At 37.7% G+C, this 23,710-nt stretch overlaps 1 protein-coding gene across 23 annotated transcripts in view; it reads left to right on the top strand.

The window, feature by feature from the left end:
• The window catches only part of FRY (FRY microtubule binding protein), a 611,006-nt gene that overhangs the window by 364,733 nt on the left and 222,563 nt on the right, over positions 1 to 23,710 (top strand). For all 23 annotated transcript variants that reach the window (XR_004966082.1, XR_004966083.1, XR_004966081.1 and 20 more), the window contains 6 exons: positions 6,719 to 6,890; positions 8,532 to 8,664; positions 12,720 to 12,827; positions 19,806 to 20,064; positions 21,353 to 21,535; positions 23,567 to 23,653. Coding sequence is in view for 20 of the 23 variants with exons in the window: in XM_036299692.1 (XP_036155585.1) it covers positions 6,719 to 6,890; positions 8,532 to 8,664; positions 12,720 to 12,827; positions 19,806 to 20,064; positions 21,353 to 21,535; positions 23,567 to 23,653 (942 nt within the window). In the remaining 3 variants the exon portion in view is untranslated. The remainder of the gene's footprint in view (positions 1 to 6,718; positions 6,891 to 8,531; positions 8,665 to 12,719; positions 12,828 to 19,805; positions 20,065 to 21,352; positions 21,536 to 23,566; positions 23,654 to 23,710) is intronic.

Here is a 23,710-nt window from a genome sequence, read left to right as displayed (position 1 = left end):
TCAATCTTAATCTCTCAAGTGTCTTTCTGATAGGGCTTTAGGTGGGGGTAGTGCTGTATAGCTTTTCAGAACTGAACACCCCTTTTCAACCCAGTCCCTGAGGGCTCTTTGAGGCTATTCAGAGTCTGTTTCCTTTGTACAGCTCAGGGTGCAGTCTGGGTGTGGCTGTATTACCTGTCTTGAGGCTGCTGGGAGGGGCTGGCTCTTCAGGAGAAAAATGGCTGTGTAGGTTTAGAGCAGTGGTTCTCAACCTTGGCTGCACATTAGAATCACCTGGGAATCTTTTTAAAATCCTGATTTCTGGGCCTCATCCTCCGGAAATTCTGTTTCTTCGTTACTAATGTTGTGGCCCCATCCCATAACAAAGAAACAGAATTTCCAGAGGGTGAGGCCCAGAAATCAGGATTTTAAAAAGATTCCCAGGTGATTCTAATGTGCAGCCGAGGTGGAGAACCACTGGTTCAGAGGGTCAGGAATGTCTCAGTGATGGATTCCTGGTCACCTCTCCCTGTCCTGCTCTCCTCCACAGCCTCTCCCCAGACTCCACAAGTCTGCACCTCCACCTATTCCGCAGCCATGGGTGAGAGTTTGTATTTGAAAGATCCTATGAACTGGGTTTAGCAAATAAAAGTAAAGACAAAACAGAGGCAAAACAACTGCATGACTGTGAGTTTCTCTCCCCCGGCACTGTGTGGCTTGGGCAGCTCTTCATGTTGCCTTTCTGGGCTCAGCCTCTCATGGCTAAGGACTTAGATCTAGAATCCCTGCTGCCAGCAGCCCTGTGGACTTCCTTTCCACAGTTGGATGTTATGCCTGTTCCCAAGGGATGCAGACTTGGTGCCATGCAGCTTTCTTCTGACCCTCTCAGTCCAGTGGTCTCACATCTCTCTCAAGCTCAGATTCCTGATCCTACCGTTCTCTAGGCGTTTCTGCCCTTCTCGGCTGAGAATTGCCTCACCAGCTGTGTCTACTTCGCCAATTCCAGATGGATGTTATTCAGTTTAGGTGCTCATTCCATCTGCTCCAGATAACTCTCAGTACACGTCTGCCTATTCAGCCACCAGTTTTCCCTCCGGGCCAGATTGTGTCTTATATATGTTTTGGAAGTAGCTTGTGGAACAGACCCAAGATCTAAAGGTTTATCTCACTGCAGATCAGTATTGCTCCACACTCAGCAGTTAGGTGATTTCCAGGTAAGTGTTCATCTTAGTTAAATCCTAGTGGACTTCTACGTGCACCCTCATCATCATAAGAATTTACACATCTGTGAGAAGCGTTTCTTGATCATCCATTTCTCTCATTTTTGTTTTGATCTAAAATAATGTGGACCTAGAGGTCCTGGCAAAAAGAACTAAAAGCATATAGATTAGAAAGGAAGAAATAAAACTGTCTTTATTCACTGACAATATGGTTACCTATATAGAAAATACCAAAGGACCTACAGAAAACCTACTAGAACTAATAAATTATTTTAGAAAGTTTGTAGGATATAAGATAAATATATAAAATTAATGTATTTCTATATTTTCAGAATAAACTATTGGAAATTGAGCAATTTACAATACCAATGAAAACAAAATACTTAGCAGTAAAGCTAACAAAATATGTGCAAGATTTATATACTGAAAACTAAAAAAACATTGAGAGAAATAAAAAATAACAAATAAAGGAATAGAAATACCGTTTATAAATTCAGAGATTTAAGATTATACAAGGTTATTTATTCCCAAATTAATCTAATTAAACCATAATTTCAATAATAATCCTGCTTTTTCTATAGAAATAAATAAGCTGATTCTAAAATGTACATGGAAAGTATAAGGAACTAGCATAACTAACATAATTTTGAAAAATAATGAAATTGGAGGACTGCCATGTCCTGATTTCAGAATTTACTATAAAGCTACAGTAGTAGTATTGGAGGAAGGACGAATATAAAGACCAATGAAACAGAATAAATAATCCAAAAACATACCCACACTTATGTGGTCAATTGATTTTCAACAAGGGTTCCAAGTTATCTCAGTGGATAAAGGATAGTCTCTCCAATAAATGGTGCTGAACAACTGGATATCCACTTGAAAATAATAAACTTTGTCCCATAATTTTCACTATAAGCAAAAATTAACTTAAAATTAAACATAAACCTAAATGTAAAATACATTATAAAATTTCCAGAAAAAAAACATAAGATCTTTGTGAACTTTGGGTGAGCAAAAATTTTCTCAGGACATAATAAAACATAAGTTACAAAAGAAATGTTGATAAAAATTTAACATCACCAAAATAAAAAAAAATGTCTGCACTTTAAGAGACACTCTTAATAAAATGTAGAGTCAGACTGGGAGAAAACGTTTGCAAAACATATCTGATAAAGCACTTCCATCCAAAATTTATAAAGAACTCTCACAATTCAGCAACAACAAAAACACCCAGTTTTTTTAAATGGGAAAAATGAACAGCCTCTTAACCAATAAAAGAGGTAGAAATGACAAATAAGTTCATGAAAAGATGTTCAACATCATTAATCATTAGGGAAAAGCAAGGGAAACTAAAGTGCAAGGTGCTAAGGAGATTACAGAGCAACTGCAACTTCGCACTCTGACTGTCTTATTTCAGTGCTCTCCAGGTCCCTTTATGCTTAAATATTTTAAAGTTAATACTCTATCATTCTAGAAAACAGAGAGAGAGAGAGTATTATTGAAGGCCATAAAATCATAAAGTGCACATTTGATTGGGTATAAATGAGCCAGAGAAACATTCACCAAATCCTGGGTGGAATATCATTACATGTTGAAGCTTGGATAAATAGTTAAAATGAAGAGAAGTCAGTATTACTTTAATGTTATGAAATGTAAGCCTGTACTACAGAATAGGTGATTTGGGCAACCTGACTTGAATGTATAGCTTCCCACCTACTAATTAGGTAGTCTCAGTTTCCTTACCTGAAAAAATGGAAGTAATCATGCCTTCTGTCCATGACTGTTTTAAAGCTGAGAGTTCTGGATACATTTTAGGGACTCGATAAATTATATATAGATTATCATTCTTAGTACTAATAATTTTCTGCTGTAGGAAGTAGTCAATTTGGGGAACTTATTATTTCATGTGGTTTGCAAATATGAGAATAAGTGTTTTATACATGGTTGTATAAGGAAGTACTGATGTTCTAGTATCTCCTGACCTTTTAAGATTATTGTAGTGGGAGTGTCTTACTGACTGATCTTCCAGAGCTGTTATTATGCCTTACCTGAGCCCAAGAAAGATAACACTCTGACCCAGAATGGCCTTCCTTTTTTAAAAAGAAATATATATATATACATATTTTATTCATATTTTACAGACAGGAAGGGAGAGGGATAGAGAGTTAGAAACATCGATGAGAGAGAAACATTGATCAGCTGCCTCCTGCTCACCTCCCACTGATGATGTGCCTGCAACCAAGGTACATGCCCTTGACCGGAATCGAACCTGGGACCCCTCAGTCCGCAGACTGACGCTCTATCCACTGAGCCAAACCAGTTAGGGCGACCTTCCTTTTTTTAAATTCATTTTTATTGGATTTATTAGGATGACACTGGTTAACAAATATATACAAGTTTCAGGTGCACAGTTCTACAACACATCATCTGTACATTGTATTGTGTGTTCACCACCGCAAGTCAGGTCTCTTTCCATCACCATTTATCCTCCCTAAACCTTTCCCCACCCTCTGCTCATCAAGCATCACCCTATCCATGAGTTCTACTCTTTTTTTTTCTTTTTTGCTCAATCCCTCTACACTCAACACCAGCCACTCCCCCAACAGCTGTCAGCCTGCTCTCTGGCTGGCTGTATGTCTCTGTTTTGTTTGTTAGTTCATTTTGTGTGTTTTTTGTTGTTGTTCTTTTTTAAAAATAATTTTTTATTGTTTGAAAGTATTACATATGTCTCTTTTTTTCCCCATTGACCCCCTCCAGCCCGCCCCCACCCCTCATCCCAGGACCTCACCACCCCATTCTCTGTGTCCATGGGCTATACATATATGCATACAAGGTCCTTGGTTGATTACCTCCCACCCACCCACCCTCCCCCACTTTCCCTCTGAGATTTCACACGCTGTTTTATGCTTCCATGTCTCTGGATCCATTCTGTTCATCAGTATATTTTGTTACTTAGATTCCACATATGAGTGAGATCATGTGATACTTGTCTTTCTCTGACTGACTTATTTCACTTAGCATGATACTCTCCAGGTCCCTCCATGCTGTCTCAAAGGATAAGAGATTCTTCTTTTTTTACTGCTGCATAATATTATTCCCTGGTATAAATGTACCACAGCTTTTTTATCCACTCATCTACTGATGGGCACTTGGGCTGTTTCCAGATTTTAGCTATTGTAAATTATGATGCTATGAACACAGGGGTACACACATTCTTTCTGATTGATATTTCAGATTTCTTATGATATATTCCTAGAAGTGGGATCACTGGATCAAATGGAAGTTCCGTGTTTAATTTTTTTGAGGAAACTCCATACCATTTTTCATAATGGCTGCACCAGTCTGCATTCCTACCAGCAGTGTACTTGGGTTCCCTTTGCTCCACATTTTTGCCAGTACTTACCATTTCTTAATTTTTTGATGGTAGCAAATCAATAGGTGTGAGGTGATACCTCATTGTCATTTTAATTTGCATCTCTCTAATGATCAGTGACTTGAAGCATTTTTTCATATGTCTCTTGGCCATCTGTATGTCCTCTTTGAAGAAGTGTCTATTTAGGTCCTTTGCCCATTTTTTAATTGGATTGTTTGTCTTTCTTCTGTTAAGTTGTATGAGTTCCTTATATATTTTGGGTATTAACCCTTTATCAGCTCTATCATCGTCAAATATGTTCTCCCATGCAATGGGCTCCCTTTTCGTTTTGTTTATGGTTTCTTTTGTTGTGGAGAAGTTTTTTATTTTGATGTAGTCTCATTTGTTTATTTTCTCCTTAGTTTTCTTTGCCCTAGGAGATGTATCCATAAACATACTGCCATGAGGGCTGTCTGAGATTTTGCTGCCTATGGTTTCTTCTGGGATTTTTATGGTTTCACAACTTACATTTAAGTCTTTTATCCATTTTGAGTTTATTCTTGTGTATGGTGTAAGTTGGTGGTCTAGTTTCATTTTTTGCATGTATCTGTACAATTTTACCAGTAACATTTATTGAAGAGACTATCTTGACTCCACTATACTAGTACTAATATGCCATTGTCCTTTGTCAAATATTAATTGAGCATAATGGCTTGGAATGATTTTTGGGGTCTCTGTTCTGTTCCATTGATCTATATGCCTGTTCTTGTGCCAGTACCAGGCTGTTTTGATTATGGTGGCTTTGTAATATAACTTGAAATCTGGTATTGTGATTTCTCCAACTTTTTTCTTCTTTCTCATGATTGCTATGACTATCCAGGGTCTTTTTGGGTTCCATATAAATGTTTGGAGTATTTGTTCTAGATCTGTGAAATATGCTGTTGGTATTTTAATAGGGATTGCATTGAATCTGTGGATTGCCTTGGATAGTATGGACATTTTAATGATGTTGATTTTACCAATCCATGTTAGTACATTTTTTAAAAAAAAATATATTTTATTGGTTTTTCACAGAGCGGAAGGGAGAGGGATAGAGAGTTAGAAACATCAATGAGAGAGGAATATCAATCAGCTGCCTCCTGCACACCTCCTACTGGGGATGTGCCCACAACCAAGGTACATGCCCTTGACCGGAATCGAACCTGGGTGGGACCTTTCAGTCCGCAAGCCGATGCTCTACCCACTGAGCCAAACCGATTAGGGCCATGTTAGTACATTTTGTTCATTAGATTCCACAAATGAGTGAAATCACATGGTACTTGTCTTTCTCTGACTGGCTTATTTCACTTAGCATAATGCTCTCCAGAACCATCCATGCTATTGCAATGGGTAAAATTTCTTTCTTTTTTTCAACTGAGTAGTATTCCATATATAAATGTACCACAGCTTTTTTATTCTTTCATCTACTAGACACCTGGGCTGCTTCAAAATCTTAGCTATTGTATATAAAGCTGCAGTGAACATAAGGGTGCATATGTTCTTTCAAATTAATGTTTCAGGTGTCTTCAGATAAATTCCTAGAAATGGAATTGGTGGTGTTTCTTCTTATAAGCTCATGTGTGTTTATCAGTAACAGGTTCTGTGGCATTGAGTTTTTAAAATTTATTTTCCAACTTGCCAGCCTTTTGAATCAAAAGTCAACCACCTGCAATTCCAAGCAGGTGATTTTTGTTTTGTCATTCTCATGTGGAAATTCTGTTTTACTTGGTCTTTGTGAATTCATACATGTTGCATCTCTCCTTCAAGGAGACATAGAGCCTTCGGTTTGCCTTAGTTTACCTTAGTGGCAGCTGGCCTGGAGGATGACTGCTCACCTCTGTGAGGTGTACCGAGGGTCCCCCAAACAGAATGAGAATGACCATCTCAAACGTGCCCTCCAAGACTTGAAAAATTTCCTGCTTGTTTTTTGTGACATTATAACAAATAGTAGCAGAAACTGTATTTTATTTTCATAGGTTTGGCATAAACTCTTGTACCTTTTAAATTACTTTCCCACACTAATCTAGATGGCAAGCCACACTTAACTGCCCTACAAAACTGATGGCTTAATTGCACCACAATAATTGGGTATTTCTTTGTATCACAAACCCACTGTCTCTTACAGAGAATGAACATCGGTTTAAGGGCCTTCTTGGTCATAGCTGATAGCTTACAGCAGAAAGACGGCGAGCCACCCATGCCCGTTACAGGCGCTGTCCTCCCATCAGGAAACACGTTGAGAGTGAAGAAAACATATTTGAGTAAAACACTCACTGAAGAGGAGGCCAAAATGATAGGTGGGTTTCAAAGATGTGTTAGATATGGGACTTATTAAGTCTATAAACTGATATTTACCCTTAGTGGTACACTTTGAAAAAATATATGTTTTATTTTCCTCACCTGAGGACATGTTTATTTTTTTTATAGAGAGAGGAAGGGAAAGACAGAGGTATATAGAGAAATATCCATCTGGGAGAGAAACATCCATGGTTTCCTCCTGTATGTGCCCTGACCAGGAATCAAACCCTCAACCTAGGTATGTTCCCTGACCAGGCATGGAACCCACAACCTTTTGGTGCATGGGAGGATGCTCCAACCAACTGAGCCATCTGGCCAGGGCAAAAAAATCTTTATAAAAGTAGCTATGCTGCCCTTTAAACTTTTTGGAACTTTCTGGTAAACATTTTGCCATTTTAATGTTAGACTCTTATTTGTGGTCTTTTCAAACTTCTAATATTGATTATCTACAATTTATAGTAGATTTCTAAGACATCTGTGTCCTTTGGTAGATAATCTTGTTTATAAAGCAACCACATATACAGTTATTTATTCATCCATTTATTTGTTCATATTTATAGGTTTTTTTTTCTTCTTCTTCTTCTTTTTTTTAGTAAAATTAGTTTAATCTGTGTTTTACCACACATACTGGGTTATGTTAGGGGTTTAGCCTATATGAGATTTTCACTGTAATTTAACAATCTTAATCCTAAGATTATATTTACTTCTTCCTGAGTACCTGAATTTAGAAACCTACTACAAAGTTTTTTAAGATAGTAACTAGAATTCAAAGGCCTAACAAAAATACATGAGGGCATCTTTTGCTATAAATATAGGGTGTTCCAAAAAAAAATGTACACACGTATTTTGAATAATTATAAAGGCAGTATTTATTAGAATACATTTCATTTTCAAAATTGTGCTATCAGCTGTTAAAGTGTTTACATTTTTGGGGATACCTTGTATTTATCTTTTCTGCAATGCTTAAATTAGTTCAAAAAGATTTAATGCATGAAAAATAACCATTAATAATTATTTTATTAAAGTATAAATTGTAAATGCAATGCAATTTACTTTTCATTTGTATTATATACAGAAACATATAAAATATATATTTGAAATACATATGCTATACATATGTGTCTATCCCTGTAGGACACTGACACTGTATTTAATGAAACCAGTAAAGTAATATAGCTAAAATATATTTTCCTTTATTTTAAAATTTATGATGTGAAGTCATTTTGTTTATTTTATTTTTAAAAATCCACACATACATTTCAGAGAATATCCTCACTCCAAGTGAGAATTATCCTTTATTCATTAATGATGGTGAATTTTCTTGTATTAATTAGAAATATAAAAATTCTAAAGTAGAACTTTCTGTTTCCTTGTTTATTTTAACTATTCTGAAAACTATTTCCCATTGAAGTATTAGAATTCCTATTTATTCCTAAATTAAATGGTTATTTGGTGAACACCCACTAAGTGCAGGGCACTGTGCTAACAATCCTGCAGATAAGAGATTGAATTAGACTTTGTTCAAAGAAGCCATCACCCATAGAAAGTCTTCAGTAAAAAATGACATAGAGGATAAATACACTAAGATTTCATTCTTTGATAAATTTAGTCAAAGATGTAAATGTAATGCATTTTTTCAGGCATGTCATTATATTATTCTCAAGTACGAAAAGCTGTGGACAGCATTTTAAGGCACCTTGATAAAGAAGTAGGAAGGTGTATGATGCTAACTAACGTCCAGATGTTAAACAAAGAACCTGAGGACATGATCACGTGAGTACAGTGAGGACTAAGTCTCAACAAAGGGTTGATTAACCAGAAGACACCAGCAGAGATTCTTCTCATTTATTCGGTGTAGCTGACCCTTGAACAACATGGGGAATAGAGGCACTGACTCCTGCACAATTGAAAATCCATGGGTAACTGTTTCTCCCCCAAACTTAATTATTAATAGTCTACTCTTGATCAGATATCTTACCAATAATATAAATAATTGATTAACTCATATTTGTATGGTATATGTATTATACACTGTATTCTTCCAATAAAGTGAGCTAGGGAAAAGAACATGTTATTAAGAAAATCATAAGGAAGATAAAATACATTTACAGTACTGTTCATATTTATTGAAAAAAACCTGTGTGTAAGTAGACCCATACAGTTGAAACCCATGTTGTTCAAGGGTCAACTGTATTTTATTCATTCATTCTTAGAATCAGATTTTTAAGAAGTGTTAAGATTGTAAAAACATACTTTTGTAATATTTGACTAAATCTGAAAATAAGGTCAAACCTGATATTGATCTATTTTGGTTGTATGTGAAGTAGCATTAGGCCAGTAAGTTAGAAAATGAGCCCATGACTCATTCATTGGTTCACATCTTTCAGACATGGCATTTTGCTCCCAAGCTTGATCACAGTGCTGTACTTCACATTTTTCAGAAGTAGTGTTTTGTTCGCAAGCTTGATCACCAGTTTACAGACATTCCATCTTTATAAATGTCAAATTCACTTGTTTCTGGTGATAGTCCTGAACTGAGAGACTTAAACCGGCTGAATAGTCTCTATTCAACCATGTCATAGAAATACTGGATTTTAAGAAAGCATACGTAACTTTGAATGTAGAAATGAAATGTTCTTAAGCCAAAATGTAAGATCTAGATTTAGAATCAGAGTTCTACAGAAGAAACTCATACAACTTATATTTGCTACATTTGCTTAATTATGGCAGAAACTAGGATTGGGTTTTAACTTAACTTTTTTTTTTTAATTCCTCACCCAAGGATATTTTTCCATTTATTTTTTTAGATAGAGTGGAAGGGAGGGAGGAGACGAGAGAGAGAGAGAGAGAGAGAGAGAGAGAGAGAGAGAAACATTAATGTGAGAGAGACACATCCATTGGTTGCCTCCCGCATGTGCCCCAACCAGCCCTGGGGCTCAAACCTGCAACCGAGGTACATACCCTTGACCGGGAATCAAACTCACAACCCTTCAGTCTGAATGCTGATGCTCTAACCACTGAGAAAAACTGTCCAGGGCATTAACTTAACATTTTAACAAAGCTTCTATTTTGCTCTTGGTCTGTGAATTAAATTATATTTGGCACCTGTGGCATACATTTCCAAAAATATATAGTTAGGAAAATTTTCTTTGTCACTCAGCATATTCAGTCCCAAATACCAATTAGTTAGAAGGTTGCTACCTACATAGGGAAGTTTATATTGTGGGTGTGTATTTTACGAGGGTGGCATGTTGAAAACAAAGTATGACAAAATAAAACAAGAAGAGTAAAAATTACAGAATTATTTTACTAGTAAATACATATTTAGCATCATATAAAGTTAAAATGAAAGCCTCCTCCTCAGAGCTCCACTTGAAATCTGTCACCATTCCTTGGCTTGGTGTGATTCCTCCAAGACCTTTCCCTGTGTCAGCACAACTATATATATGCATTTTTTACAAAAATATGGTATATACAATGCATGCTATTGTGTAATGAGATGAAGATCATATAAAGACTTTTCAACCAAAGTGACAACAGAGTTGAAACTGACCAAGGATAATAACATTAAATATATTGTCTGTAGCTCTGGCTCTTACCTCATAATTACCAGATTGTCCATAAACCTTTAACGTCATTATTACATACTTTTTGAATATATTAAAGCAATTTTAAATTTATAATATAGAAGATACATGAAATGCTTTTCAAAATTCTGGTATAGAGTTCTTTCCTCTTTTAAAACAGTAAAGAAATGAAAGGCCTTTACAGGAAGACTTTATTAATAATCAAGATGTCACAAAATAGAGTCAGGACCAAACAATATATTCAAAACCATAAACAGGTACAGATTTAAATGTACATGTAAAATTTTCATTTGTATTTTAGCCAATACCTTAAACTTTTCCCAAGATGATTCTGTACTTTTTCCTATTGAACCATCTTGAGACCCCCAAATAGGACTAGGAATATTTTTCATGCTCGGTTCTAAGGCAGATTCCTGAGTGGACAGTAACTCTTTGCCACGTTTAGGAGAAGAGTGTTGAGGTCCACACCATGCTAATGGGAATGATTATGGGAGTTAATATTCAAGGTTGGTCCACCACTTTCCCAGGTGCTGCTTAAGGTTTGAACTTAAACACTAAGCATTCTGTGTCATGCCATATCCATTTCCCATCCCTTTTATGGTTCATGCTAGCAGATAATAATAATAATAATAATAATAATAATAATATATGTTAAGGAAAATTATGTTTTGAGGGGCTCACATGCTTCCTGTAGAAGCTCAGCGAGCAAGGCCTACAGTGATAAAAGGAAATCCTACACCAATTAGAACCTCTAATCTAGGCTTGGAAGCCTGCAAGAACTAGCCTTGGACTTCAGGCTAGGCAAGGTCATCCGTTTTCTGACAGATATGGAAAATAATCCCAACTGTTTAAAATATCTAGTGAGCAAGTTAGGAGGACTATTTAAATGACTCACGGAGTTGAATATGAACAGTTGGGAGAAATCCCTGGGCTCTAGCTCTGTCCAGGTACTGAGGAAATTATTTGAAGGTCCTCTTTTTTAGCCAATTGAAAACCATGACACAATAGCTTCCTCTCCACAGTCCTCATGCACACCATGCAGGACCATGGAAAAGGAGAGAAAATAGTCTCATGACTTTCCACAGAAGCAAAGTATTTTAGAAATCAACATAGAAGTATTTCATTTTTCACATAAACAGTTTTGTATTCATTCTTAACAAACTTACAAAAGCATGCTAGAAAGCAATGTTATCATCTTTAGAAGGTAGAGAATTCTCCTTGTTGCATTTCTATTCAGACCACAGTTACTATTCCAAGAAGGAATTACTACTATGCTACTTTGCATTTTCATTATTGTATTTTGTGTCCAATAATTATATTAACTTGGTGACAATTTTATGTTTATTCTCAGAAGACTCAATCATCAGAATTTAAATATGCTGTCACTTGGGTTACTTGAAAAATTTGATGGGTAGTTAAGCTTTTCTATAAAGTTTATTTGATAAAATATGTGATTAAGAAGGTAGTTATTTAAACAACTAAAAATGTAAGCAATTTATTACAGAATTTACATTTTTCTCTCAGATTTTACAACAGTGCAGAAGGCATTAATTACTTGTTGACATTTATTCTAAAGAGAGGAAAAAGAAAGAAGGACTCTTCATAGAGGTCAGGCCCATTGGAATAATTTTTAAAATCAGAAATGGGTGCAGAGCAATATGCATTGCAGTATTTTACTTGACATTATGTAAGACATTTTTGAAGCACTTCATTTTAAAAAATAGGGTGGGAGCTCTAGAGAAGAAGAACAAACTCATCATGAAGAGAAGCTTCCATAAGAAATACCTTAATAAAGAAGAAAAAAATAGAGAAGCTTCCAGATGTCATGCTTGTTAGAGATAGTATTGCTTGTATAAAGCCCCATTTTTAAATTCTGAATGTAGGAATAACTATTGTGTATTTCTTATATGCTGATGCATTTAGGAATTTCAATAAATTCAATGTTTTTAATGCAGTCCATAGGGACCAAATCCCAATTGAATGGCAAGCTGCATGGTGGAATGCTATTGGTATCAGCATTTTTCTTTTCAGATATATAACTCTGACTAACATTTAAATCTTTATTAGTTTTCTCAGAGCTGGCAAAGCTGTAAAGGGCATAAACATTTGAAAATAATATGGAGCAAATAGCAGACAGTGATTCAGAAAGCATGAATTCTAGTCTTTGTTCACATAGTTGTTCAAATTTTTTAAATTTATCATAACCATTGACTATGTTTAAACTTTGTTTTCACATTCTAGGGGTGAGAGAAAGCCCAAAATAGACCTTTTCAGGACATGTGTTGCTGCTATTCCCCGGCTGCTTCCTGATGGGATGTCAAAACTTGAACTCATTGACTTGCTGGCTAGGTAGGTGGGAATGGTCGTGGACATTCTTTGATTAAATTGATTTTAATCCTTTGTCATGATTTACCCAAAAAAAGAATGATTATTAAAAACTGACAAAGATTTGCCAAATGAGGCATTATTCTAGGTACTGTGTGTAGGCAAGGAGGTATAAATAAAATTTTTGTGGCGTTCAAGAGGTTCAAGAAGTTTAAAATCCAAAGTAGAAACCAACACATAAGGTAACTAACAATCCAAGGCCTGGAACTGTGCAATTAATAGCACAAAATGTCACAAAGTTCAGTGCCTGGAGGATTACTATGGCCTGGGAAAGTCAGCACATAACTCCTGGGAGAAAGTAGAGCTGGAGCTGCCCTTCGAAGGAAAGATGGAATTCAGAAAGGCAAAGGGGTTGATGTGAGCCATCACAGCGGTGGGGCTGGGATGTGAGTAGATGAGTCTGACTGGGAAAAAGTTCATTCTAGGCCTGATTTCAATCTGAAGCCCACAGAAACCTCCTCCGGGGGGTGGCGGAGGAAAAAAGGTGGGTAACAGGGATCCTCAGCTAATTTTAGTGCTTTAGAAAGCTGTCCCAAAGCATATATTCATCATCCTCCCCATCCCACACAAGAACCACAGTCCAACTAGAACCTAAAGTTAATTTGCTTTGAGTGAGATTGTATCACTTTTGTTAAGTAAACTTAACTTTCTCATATTGATCTCAGGTTCTCATTGACAATTATGCCTATCAATTCAAAAATCAAAAGTGACAGAATGATCTAAATGCCATTTAGAAGGCAACATCATAAGAAACACAGGGTGCATGGAGGAAAGGGAAGGAGAGAACAAAAGTTATCCTTGATTTGAAAAAAAAAAAAAAAGGAAACAAAAAGGAGTTTAGAAACTCAACAATAAAAAGAAATAGAAATAAGACATGAGAGGTTGATTTTCAGCTCATCTTTACTATTAGCTGCCACATTCAGACTGATGTAGTTTTAAACAGAAGAATAACATAACAAATTCCATTTTAGGCAGGTTAATCTGATAACGGTAGAATAAAGAGTAACAAATATTAGTGCATACTGAATAAAAGTTGCATTATGTATGAATAATCTTGTTCACCCACATTCTCTAGCCTGGAGAGCACCCTTTCATCAATACCCAAACACTCCAATCCCATATGACTACAGGTCACCCAGTGGCCTCCCCTGGCTTCTGGGTATCTCCATGGAGTACGGTGTCTTCTGGCCATTGTGGCCATTGTGCTCCTGCTCTGGACAGCCATCCTGGTTTCCTCTGTTGACCACTTCCTGCTATTAATCAATGACTTTTGTAGCCTACTGTTCTTCCCCATTGCTCTTCATTCCAAGTGTAAACACAACCACTCCTTTCCTACATCCAGTCACCACTAGCACAAGGATGATGCTGGTTTGTGGGGTTTACTGAAGATTCATTCCTTTGGAAATCACCATTTTGGGCCGTGGTACCAAAGCCTACTACCCCTCTAGCCAATCTGCAGGCCAGCACCATACTGCTTTCCTACATATCCTGAGCAGTCAGAATGGCTGGACACGTTTCTCATTTAATTCTAAGTCTTCTCTTTCTTGTTAGTTACTAGTTGTTGTTTTCCTGTTTCCTGCTTTACAATAGTTAATTTTATGTTTGTCACAAGATGATCTGTGATTTTCTGGTTAAAATCTAATAAAAGTAAAAGTGAGAAAGATCTGGATGGATGAAATAGCAACTATATCTGATTGGCAGCTGTCTATTCATATTCTTCAAGGAACAAACACAGGGACCCATGTTACCCTTCTCCCAGCTTTGTCCTCTTCTTCCATACCTGCTATAACCCAGACTTGTCTTGATACATTGTTTTCATTCAGTCTCAGTTCCATGACAGTCTGGACCTTTTTCTTCTTCAAAACTCCACTTTTACCTTCTATTGGATCTTCTGTTCCTAAAGCTCCTCCTCCCCAGCCCCCACCTCAGTCCTAGCTCTTTATACTCAGTGATATTTTTGAGCATTTACATTGGTCAAATGTGAGCGCCATCATTTCCAGAAGAGTGCCCCCCCCCCCCCAAATATGAAGAGCTGTTCAACCTTGGGGCTCTCACAGTCCTTAAAATGGTCTCGCATTGTGGTTTTAAAGATAAAACAGATGCTAGATTGCAAATTATGAATGAGAGCAAAGTTAGATGAAAAGTAGAATTAATCTCATTTAGAAAGCTGAGAGCATTGGCCCTTACTTAGAAGCTTCGTCTAAATAGCCTTTAGTTTGACTCTACAGACAGATGCTGTCCTGGCATCATGACTATATTGGTTTGCTCAGGTTGCCATAATAAAGTACCACAAACCAGGTGCCTTAATCACAGAAATCTGTTGTCTCACAGTTCTGGAGGCTAGAAGTCCAACATCAAAGAGCCAGCAGGGTTGGTTCCTTCCGAGGTCTGTGAGAAAGAATCTGGTTCAGGCCTCTCTCCTGGCTTCTGGCATTTTCTGGCCGCCTTTGGTATTCCTTGGCAAAGAAGCATCACCCCAGTCTCTGCCTCCATCTTCACAGGACAGTCTCCCTATGTGCATATCTGTTTCCAAATTTCCCCTTTTTATGAGGTCACCATGGATCAGGGCTCACCTTGCTCCAGCATGACCCTAGTTCCAAATAATGTCTCATTCTGAGGTCCTGGTGGTTTGAATTTCAGCCATGAATTTGGGGAAAACACAATTCAATCCATGACAGTGGCCATTGTCATTAGTTAACATTTACTGAGTGCCTGTTGTTCCTGTCTTAAAAAGGTGGCTTGTCACCTGCAGAAGCTTATTCTCTATTCTCTATATAGGCAGGTAAAATGCAGTAAACACAAGTAATAACCGTAAGATGGGGAAACCACTTAAAGCATTTTTTTTCTTTTTTTTTTTTAATTAAATCTTCATTGTTCAGATTATTACATTTGTTCCTCTTTTCCCCCCCATAACTCCCCTCCTCCCAGTTCCCGCCCCACCCTCCGCCCTCACTCCCCACCCACTGTCCTCATCCATAGGTGCACGATTTTTGTCCAGTCTCTTCCCGCATCTCCCACACCCCTTTCCCCCCCAAGATTAGTCAGTCCATTCCCTTTCTATGTCCCTAATTCTATTATAATCAACAGTTCATTATGTTCATCAGATTATTTATTCACTTGATTCTTAGATTCACTTGTTGATAGATGCATGTTTGTTGTTCATAATTTGTATCTTTACCTTTTTCTTCCTCTTCCTCTTCTTAAAGGATACCTTTCAGCATTTCATATAATCCTGGTTTGGTGGTGATGAACTCCTTTAGCTTTTCCTTATCTGTGAAGCTCTTTATCTGACCTTGAATTCTGAATGATAGCTTTGCTGGATAAAGTAATCTTGGTTGTAGGTTCTTGGTATTCATCACTTTGAATATTTCTTGCCACTCCCTTCTGGCCTGCAAAGTTTCTGTTGAGAAATCAGCTGACAGTCGTATGGGTATTCCCTTGTAGGTAACTGAGTTTCTTTCTCTTGCTATTTTTAAGATTCTCTCTTTATCTTTTGCTCTTGGCATTTTAATTATGATGTGTCTTGGTGTGGTCCTCTTTGGATTCCTTTGGGGTTCTCCGCGCTTCTTGGACCTGTAAGTCCATTTCTTTCACCAGGTGGGGGAAGTTTTCTGTCATTATTTCTTCAAATAGGTTTTCAATATCTTGCTCTCTCTCATCTTCTGGCACCCCTATAATTCTGATGTTGGTATGCTTGAAGCTGTCCCAGAGGCTCCTTACACTATCCTCGCATTTTTGGATTCTTTTTTCATTTTGCTTTTCCGGTTGGGTGTTTTTTGCTTCCTCGCATTTCAAATCATTGACTTGATTCTTGCGCTCCTCTGGTCTGCTGTCGGGAGTCTGTATAATATTCGTTATTTCGGTCCGTGTATGCTTAATTTCTAGTTGGTTCCCCAATATAAGATCGAGGGTCTCATTAGTTTTCTTGTAGATCTCATTAAGTTTATCGGCAGCTTCTAAACAGTTCTTGAGAGACCTTAAAAGTGTGGTTCTGAACTCTATATCTTCCATTGACAATTTTGTCCTGTTTCTTTGTCTCCGCATTTTGTTATGCTTCCTTGGTGCACCCCCTAGTGGTCTTTGTTCGCAGTCTTATAATTAAACCTTGATTGTTGTAGCTAATACCAGGGAGGGTTTGACCTCCAGGCCAGGTGGCTATGAGAATCAGCTGTGTCAGCAGTGAGAGAACTTCTGTCCTCTAGGGAGGTGCTAATCTAGCCTTTGCCTGAGGCTATCCGGCAAATGCCTCTGTGCAGGGCTTGTGCGGGGCGGGTCGCACAGGATCAACAGGGTGGGCCGGAGAGAGCAGTTATGGCGGCTCTCAGTCCTGTCCCCAGGGGCTCTGCCTCTCTGAGTCCCAGCACCCGCTGCAGAGCTAGGAGAGAAAGCTGCACTCGCTCTGACCGAAGCCAGACAGTCCCGCTTCTCCCGTTTGAGTCTGGGTCGCTAAAGACTCGCCCGGATCTGGATCTCAGAGTCTCCCTCCGGATTGAAAACTCCCTCCGGATTGAAAACTCCAACCACGCCCTCCGCCGCCAGCCCACTCGCGCACTCCGCACCTCAGAATTTGACTTCAGCACTGCGCCTCCTCTGAGTGTCCGTATGCGTTTCTCTTTCCTCCTAGTTGTAGGACTTCCACTCAGCCAGCGTTCCTGTGGTTCTGGGTGATGTCCCTTCCGTCTTTTAGTTTCACTTTTGAAGTAGTTGTTCAAAGCAGCAAACTCCGGCGTTAACCTATGCCGCCATCTTGGTTCTCTCAAGCATTTTTCATAAGCTAGTGTCTTCGCACTCTGGGCTGCAAAGATGGCTTAAAGCTGCTTGTACAGTAAAGGAATCTTTCTTCCCAAATGGGTGGACTTCAAGGGGGAGGGGACTCCCTTTACTTCAGCCTTAACCAGAGCAGCTCAGATTTATGTATTATATATTAGAGTTCTACATAAAAGAATTCATAGAGGTGCTGATGGAGATACAAAGTTTGTAAATTCCTATCTCAGACAGTTCTTAATTGGAAGCCAGGCTTTAAAAGGGGTCTCAGTTTTCTTTCAGCAGCTGTAATCTCCTTAAAAACTGTGGACTTAATTGGGTCTTGCTCAGAGAATTGCCTTCCATCTTCCTTCTCCACATCTTTGTGGAACTTGTTTTGGGAACAGGAAATAGATCTTCCCTGACTTTGTACATATCTGCTTACTTATGAGCTTTTGCCTGGATATTTGGACTTGGTTAAATTTGGACCAGTTAGTGAGCTTTAGGCAATAAGAAAAGTATTTATTTATCAAGTTTTTGAAATACTATTTATTCAAAAATGTATGACTGTACCACACTTGTTTTCAGAGAAAACTTTAGATTAAGAATTAGAAGTCCTGGATCAAAATCCTGGATTTTAAGAAAGTTCCTTAATCTCTCTGGGTCACAATTTCTTCTATTGCTTGGGGATAATATCAACCCTGTTTGTGGGAGGCCCCCATTGACTGGCCACCTTCTACTCTGACACTGAACATTTCCAGGCTTCTGAGTCCTGGAAATTTTCTCTCCTAAAAATCTTTGTCCTTTATCTCTCCCTTCTTTGTTACTTCTTTGCCTCAGGTCAGAACCCACCCCCCCACTTGTTGCCTAACTCACTGTAATGCCCTCCTGACTGGCCTTTGCCCTCAGTCTTATTGCTTCTTGAAGGCATCCTCCATATTTCTGTCTATTTTCTCAGATGTGAATTAATCAAGTTACTTCTATAATTTACAGAATACATTCATTTTCTTCTAATGATAACAGCCAACATTTACTGAGTGCTTACCTTGTGCTATATGTGGTGCTAAACACTGTACACAGACTGTCTCAATGGTCCTCACAGCATGGTTATGAGATGCAGGGACAGTTTTTGTCTCCACTTTCCAAATGAGGTTCTGAGGCTAGGTGGGATTAGGTAAGTAGCGTGAGGTCACATGACTAATGAGTCACAAAAGCAAGATACTGGTTTAGGCACTGATTCCAGAACATGCACACTTAACCCTTTTTCTGCTGTACTGCTTCCCGGGGTGGTCCATAGACCTTCCCTGAGCTTCCCCTGCTCCTTCTCTAGCATTGTTCTACACAGCACCCTACCCAATAGACACAGTCATACTGAACTCCATGCCATAAGGCTGTATGCAATGGATATAGTGCCTGGAAAATATTTTTTTATTGAATAAATGAATGAAAAAATTTATAAAGCATATGTTAACTATAATGCCCCATACCAATGTTGAGATTTAATATAGGCTAAACCAGAAATACACTGATATTCTTCAGTTGGCTAGTCCAGCCTTGCACTACCAACATTTGGGGCCAGGTTAATTCTTTGTCATAGGGAATTGTCCTGTGCACTATAGGAGGTTTATCAGCATCCTTGTCTTCTACCTGCTAGAGAGATGCCAGCAGTACTCTCCAACATGTGATCACCATAGTGTCTCCTCTGACAACCAAATATCCCTTTAGACACCAAACTAATTAAGGACACCTGGACTGACTTTTAATTGCTCATTTTCACTGAGTCTCTTACTTTCACTAATATTCACATTTCTCATCTTTAAAAGTGGTAGGATTTGATAATAATTTATTCTTCTAGTCAGTAATGTATCAAAAAGTCTCCATGTACAGCTAAATGTCATGTGGTATCTTATATTGCATTATGAAACAGAAAAAAGACATTGGTGGAAAACTGGTAAAATATGAATAAATCCTGTGGTGTAGTTAATAGCATTGTACCAATGTTAATTTCTTAGTTTTGATAAGAGTACCATGGTTATATAAGATGTTAATGTTAGGGTTGCTGAGTGAAGAATATAACATATTAGGAGAGGTGACCATTTTTTAGATATAAGTAAAATCAGAGACCTATAGATATGCCTTCATAGATGTAGAAGAAAAGCTAATGAAGTATGTTTTTTTTGTCTTTTATTCATTGCACAGGCTCTCCATTCACATGGATGATGAGCTGCGCCATATTGCACAAAATTCTCTTCAGGGTTTGCTGGTTGACTTCCCAGACTGGAGGGAAGATGTCCTGTTTGGCTTCACCACCTTCCTGCTCCGTGAAGTAAATGACATGCATTACAGCCTCCTGGACTCCTCCCTGAAGTTACTGCTCCAGCTGCTCACCCAGTGGAAACTGGTCATACAAACTCAAGGAAAAGTCTACGAGCAAGCCAACAAAATCAGAAATTCAGAGGTGATGTTCATATTCTTCCCATTGGTTCCCATGGATGTAAACAAGTTGGAGCCCAGAGAACCTTGGAGTTCTTACTCTTGGCTACCTCGGAACTTTCTCCCAAATGGGGGCCCTTACTTTTCCATCTGCCTAAATTGTGACTAAGGAACTTAGGGGGCAATTTGTTAGCTATCAGGTTAGATTTGTTAACATTAACAGGGCCATTTAGGGAGTCGAATTTTTTTCAGAGAATTATGATTATAAATGTATTTATAAGAGCAATGACAATAGACCAGAGAGATAGAGCTGAATTATGGATATAGAAATGGATATGGATGTGGATATAAAAGTTAGCTGCCCTCCAGGTTTTTTTCAAAGTGGCAGCATATTGGTTGTGTTATCCATATCTGCAGAGAAGAAGAGTGCACTCTTGTAGTTTCTTCATTCTTTCATGCCTCAGTTCTAAATGATAAAACTTCATGGTAACACTTTGAAGAGCTTGTTGAGGAGCAGAGTTGTCAGAGGAGAACCAGGGCAGTGGTGGCATGGCATTGGCAAGGAGTCTAGCTGGAGAAGAGCACACCTGAGCATGTGAGGAACGTGGGCGTTCAGGGAGGTATAATTGTATTTAGCGACCAGCTAAAATCCTAGATTGGCTGATTTCAGTGATGAGGTCCAGGTCATTCTCCTTCCTTATGTTATATACATGTCAAAAGATGATAGGGAAAAAAACAAACACAAGGATTACATATGCTTGTAAAAGGAAAACTGAAATGAAGGCGGACTCTGCCCTATTGTCTGGCTGGCATTTTAGACTCATTTGGTTGTGGTTTGGGAACATTCAGAACCCATCTCATAAACATCCAAAACCTAAATTAGAATCTAATAGAAAAACAAGTCTAATTAGAAAGTAAATATTTGAAAATGCAATTTAATACTGTCTAAAAAGTTTATTGAGAACTTACGTAAAAAACAAATTAGGCCACTTTAATTGAATATATAGAATAATATATGGTACGGTTGGAAGCAGTTTTGTTTTTATTAATGTTAACAGCCTTTGAAAAGTTATTTTTTTCTCATAGATAATAGAGACCTGATGGTATCCCAAAGTAACAATGGATCTAAAAACAAAAAGGGACCTATAATATTTCATGAATAATAATGAATTTATAGACATGTCTGGACCTAAGCCATTATAATTTAATTTACTATCATGAGGTTAACTGTGCCCAAAGGTGCACATATAAGATTAGTTTCCTCTTCCCCTGTTCTTTTTCTGATATAGAATGTTGTTCTTATTGTATGACAGTTTATTGCAAATGGCTCCAGCCACCGAATGCAGTCGGAACGAAGTCCCCATTGCAGTGTCCTCCATGCTGTGGAAGGCTTTGCTCTGGTTTTACTCTGCAGTTTTCAGGTGGCCACACGCAAACTGTCCGTTTTAATACTCAAGGAAATCCGAGCTTTATTTCTTGTCCTGGGTCAGCCTGAGGTATGGATTATTTTTCTGAAGTTCCCAATTTATTCCTTTCAAGAGTTTTGATGTTTAGATTAAAAATTGTAAATTATGCATTACTACTTTATGTTCTGTCATGTTACACATGATGTCAACAAATGATCTTTGCTTCGTGGTGGGTTTTTAATTATGAACTAGCACTATTAATCTAGGAGAGATAAGTCATATATTCTTAGAGCAATAGAAAAGCCTGTTTATCATTCTCCAAGAGATAGCACTTATAAAAAAAGTGAAGAATTAATATTGTTATAAATCATTTTGTCTTCATAATGTTCAGCATACATCAAAGTAAGCAGACATTATTACATTTATAATAGAGAATGAACTTAAGAAAATAATGGATACCATTTAAAATGATTGAGATACTTAACAGTCTGGCTAACAGAAAGTCATTTAATCTTTACAACAGTAGAAAAAATGGCATCATAAGAAAACATATCCCTTGAGATGGGAGAAATAAGCACATGATTAAGCACTATAACTCCAACTAACATCCCACCCTCAGTCAAGGACACCCTTGTTCAGGTGTCCAGGCTCATGGCCTGCTGGCACAGGTGGCCAAACCCCAGGCATGAGTTGATTAAAGAAGGGCCAGGTTTTATGCCACTACTTCTTTAGAAAAAAAATGGTATTTTTCTTGTTTTAAGTCATGGGTCTTGACTTATGATCCTCAAAATGGTCATTGTATTTCCAAATCCATCACTGTCCTGGTTATTCACATTTTTTCAGGTAGCTATCTGAAATATTTTAGGATCATGCCTCTGGTATCAAGTAAATAGATCTCTGAGACATGCTATACTTTGGTAAACCTCCATTAAGTCTCTAATTATGAGAATACTGATAACAATCACTATGTAAGTATCAGTTACTACCTAAGTGCTCTACACATATATTATCTTATTTAACTCTCACAATAACCTAAGAATGAGTATTGTTTTTACCCCCAATGTACAAAGACTGAGGTTTAGGGAGGTTAAAAGTCTTTATCAATAGCTAGGACATGACAGAGCCATAATTCAAAGCAAAATACAAATGCCTCTAAAGCCCCGTGTTCATACTGGTAATTGCTTTTCCAACAGACTGTACGGGATGTTTCTCACACAGTGTGTTGTTTTCTTACACCAGCCATGACTCTTTGGAAACCATTCTCATTCTCATTTTGAAATCATTCTCATACATGAACAAAGATATTCCAAAGCTTTCCTATAAGGCTTCTAAGTAAACAATTTTATGTATGTGAGCTTCTCTATAATAAAGAATGGCAAACATACACATTCATTCACTTAGAAGAAGGGATTGAGAAGTACAAATTACCAGTTACAAAATAGTCATGGGGATGTAAAGTACAGTATAGGGAATGTAGTCAATTATATTGTAATAACTATGTATGGTGCCAGGTGGGTACTGGAAATGTCAGGGGGACCACATTGTAAAGTATACAATTGTGATACTTTTCTCTTATGCCCATTCCAATTTGCTTCTTTTACCAAATAGCTATACACTACGTAGTTACCATAGCGAGCATGTGGTTAGTCTCCAGTACCCTTTCTTTAGGACTAAATTCAGTCACAGTCAACAATTTATCAGTTATTTTAGCAGATCAGTGACTTCAGTAAGTAGCATTTTAGAGATCAGGCAAAGCATATTTTTTGTGTGGTTTCCAGTCCTTAAAATTAATGACAACACCAGTGCTTCAGTGAATAACATCTGTCACAGTATTTAGATTCTTGTGCACATGTATGAATTTTTGAAATTCAGGTGCATGTCTTCTCAGTGCAATGTGAAATGGGAGTTCTAATTACCTTCCACTGAAACTTGAAAGACTCAACTCAGAAGCATAGAGAGTTTTATCCACTGCCGTTCACCATCCTGACACACGGTTTTCTGTGAGAAAACCCTTATCGCTGTCTTGCACACTGTTCTGCTTTCATGTTCTAGACAAAGGGAGTGGGCTGGGTGGGAAGGATCCATTTTCCCATCTAGAGTAACCACCTCTCCTTTGTATAGGATGACGACAGGCCTATGATTGATGTCATGGATCAGCTAAGTTCTTCCATTCTTGAAAGTTTTATTCATGTAGCAGTTTCGGACTCAGTAAGTACATATTTGACTATTATTGCTAATCATTTTAAGTATAAGATCTGGACATGT

This window comes from Myotis myotis, unplaced genomic scaffold, assembly GCF_014108235.1.
Source record: "Myotis myotis isolate mMyoMyo1 unplaced genomic scaffold, mMyoMyo1.p scaffold_m19_p_3, whole genome shotgun sequence".
Taxonomy (NCBI): domain Eukaryota; kingdom Metazoa; phylum Chordata; class Mammalia; order Chiroptera; family Vespertilionidae; genus Myotis; species Myotis myotis.
Note: the sequence above shows the minus strand (reverse complement) of the source record. Positions and strands in the feature narration are given on the sequence as shown.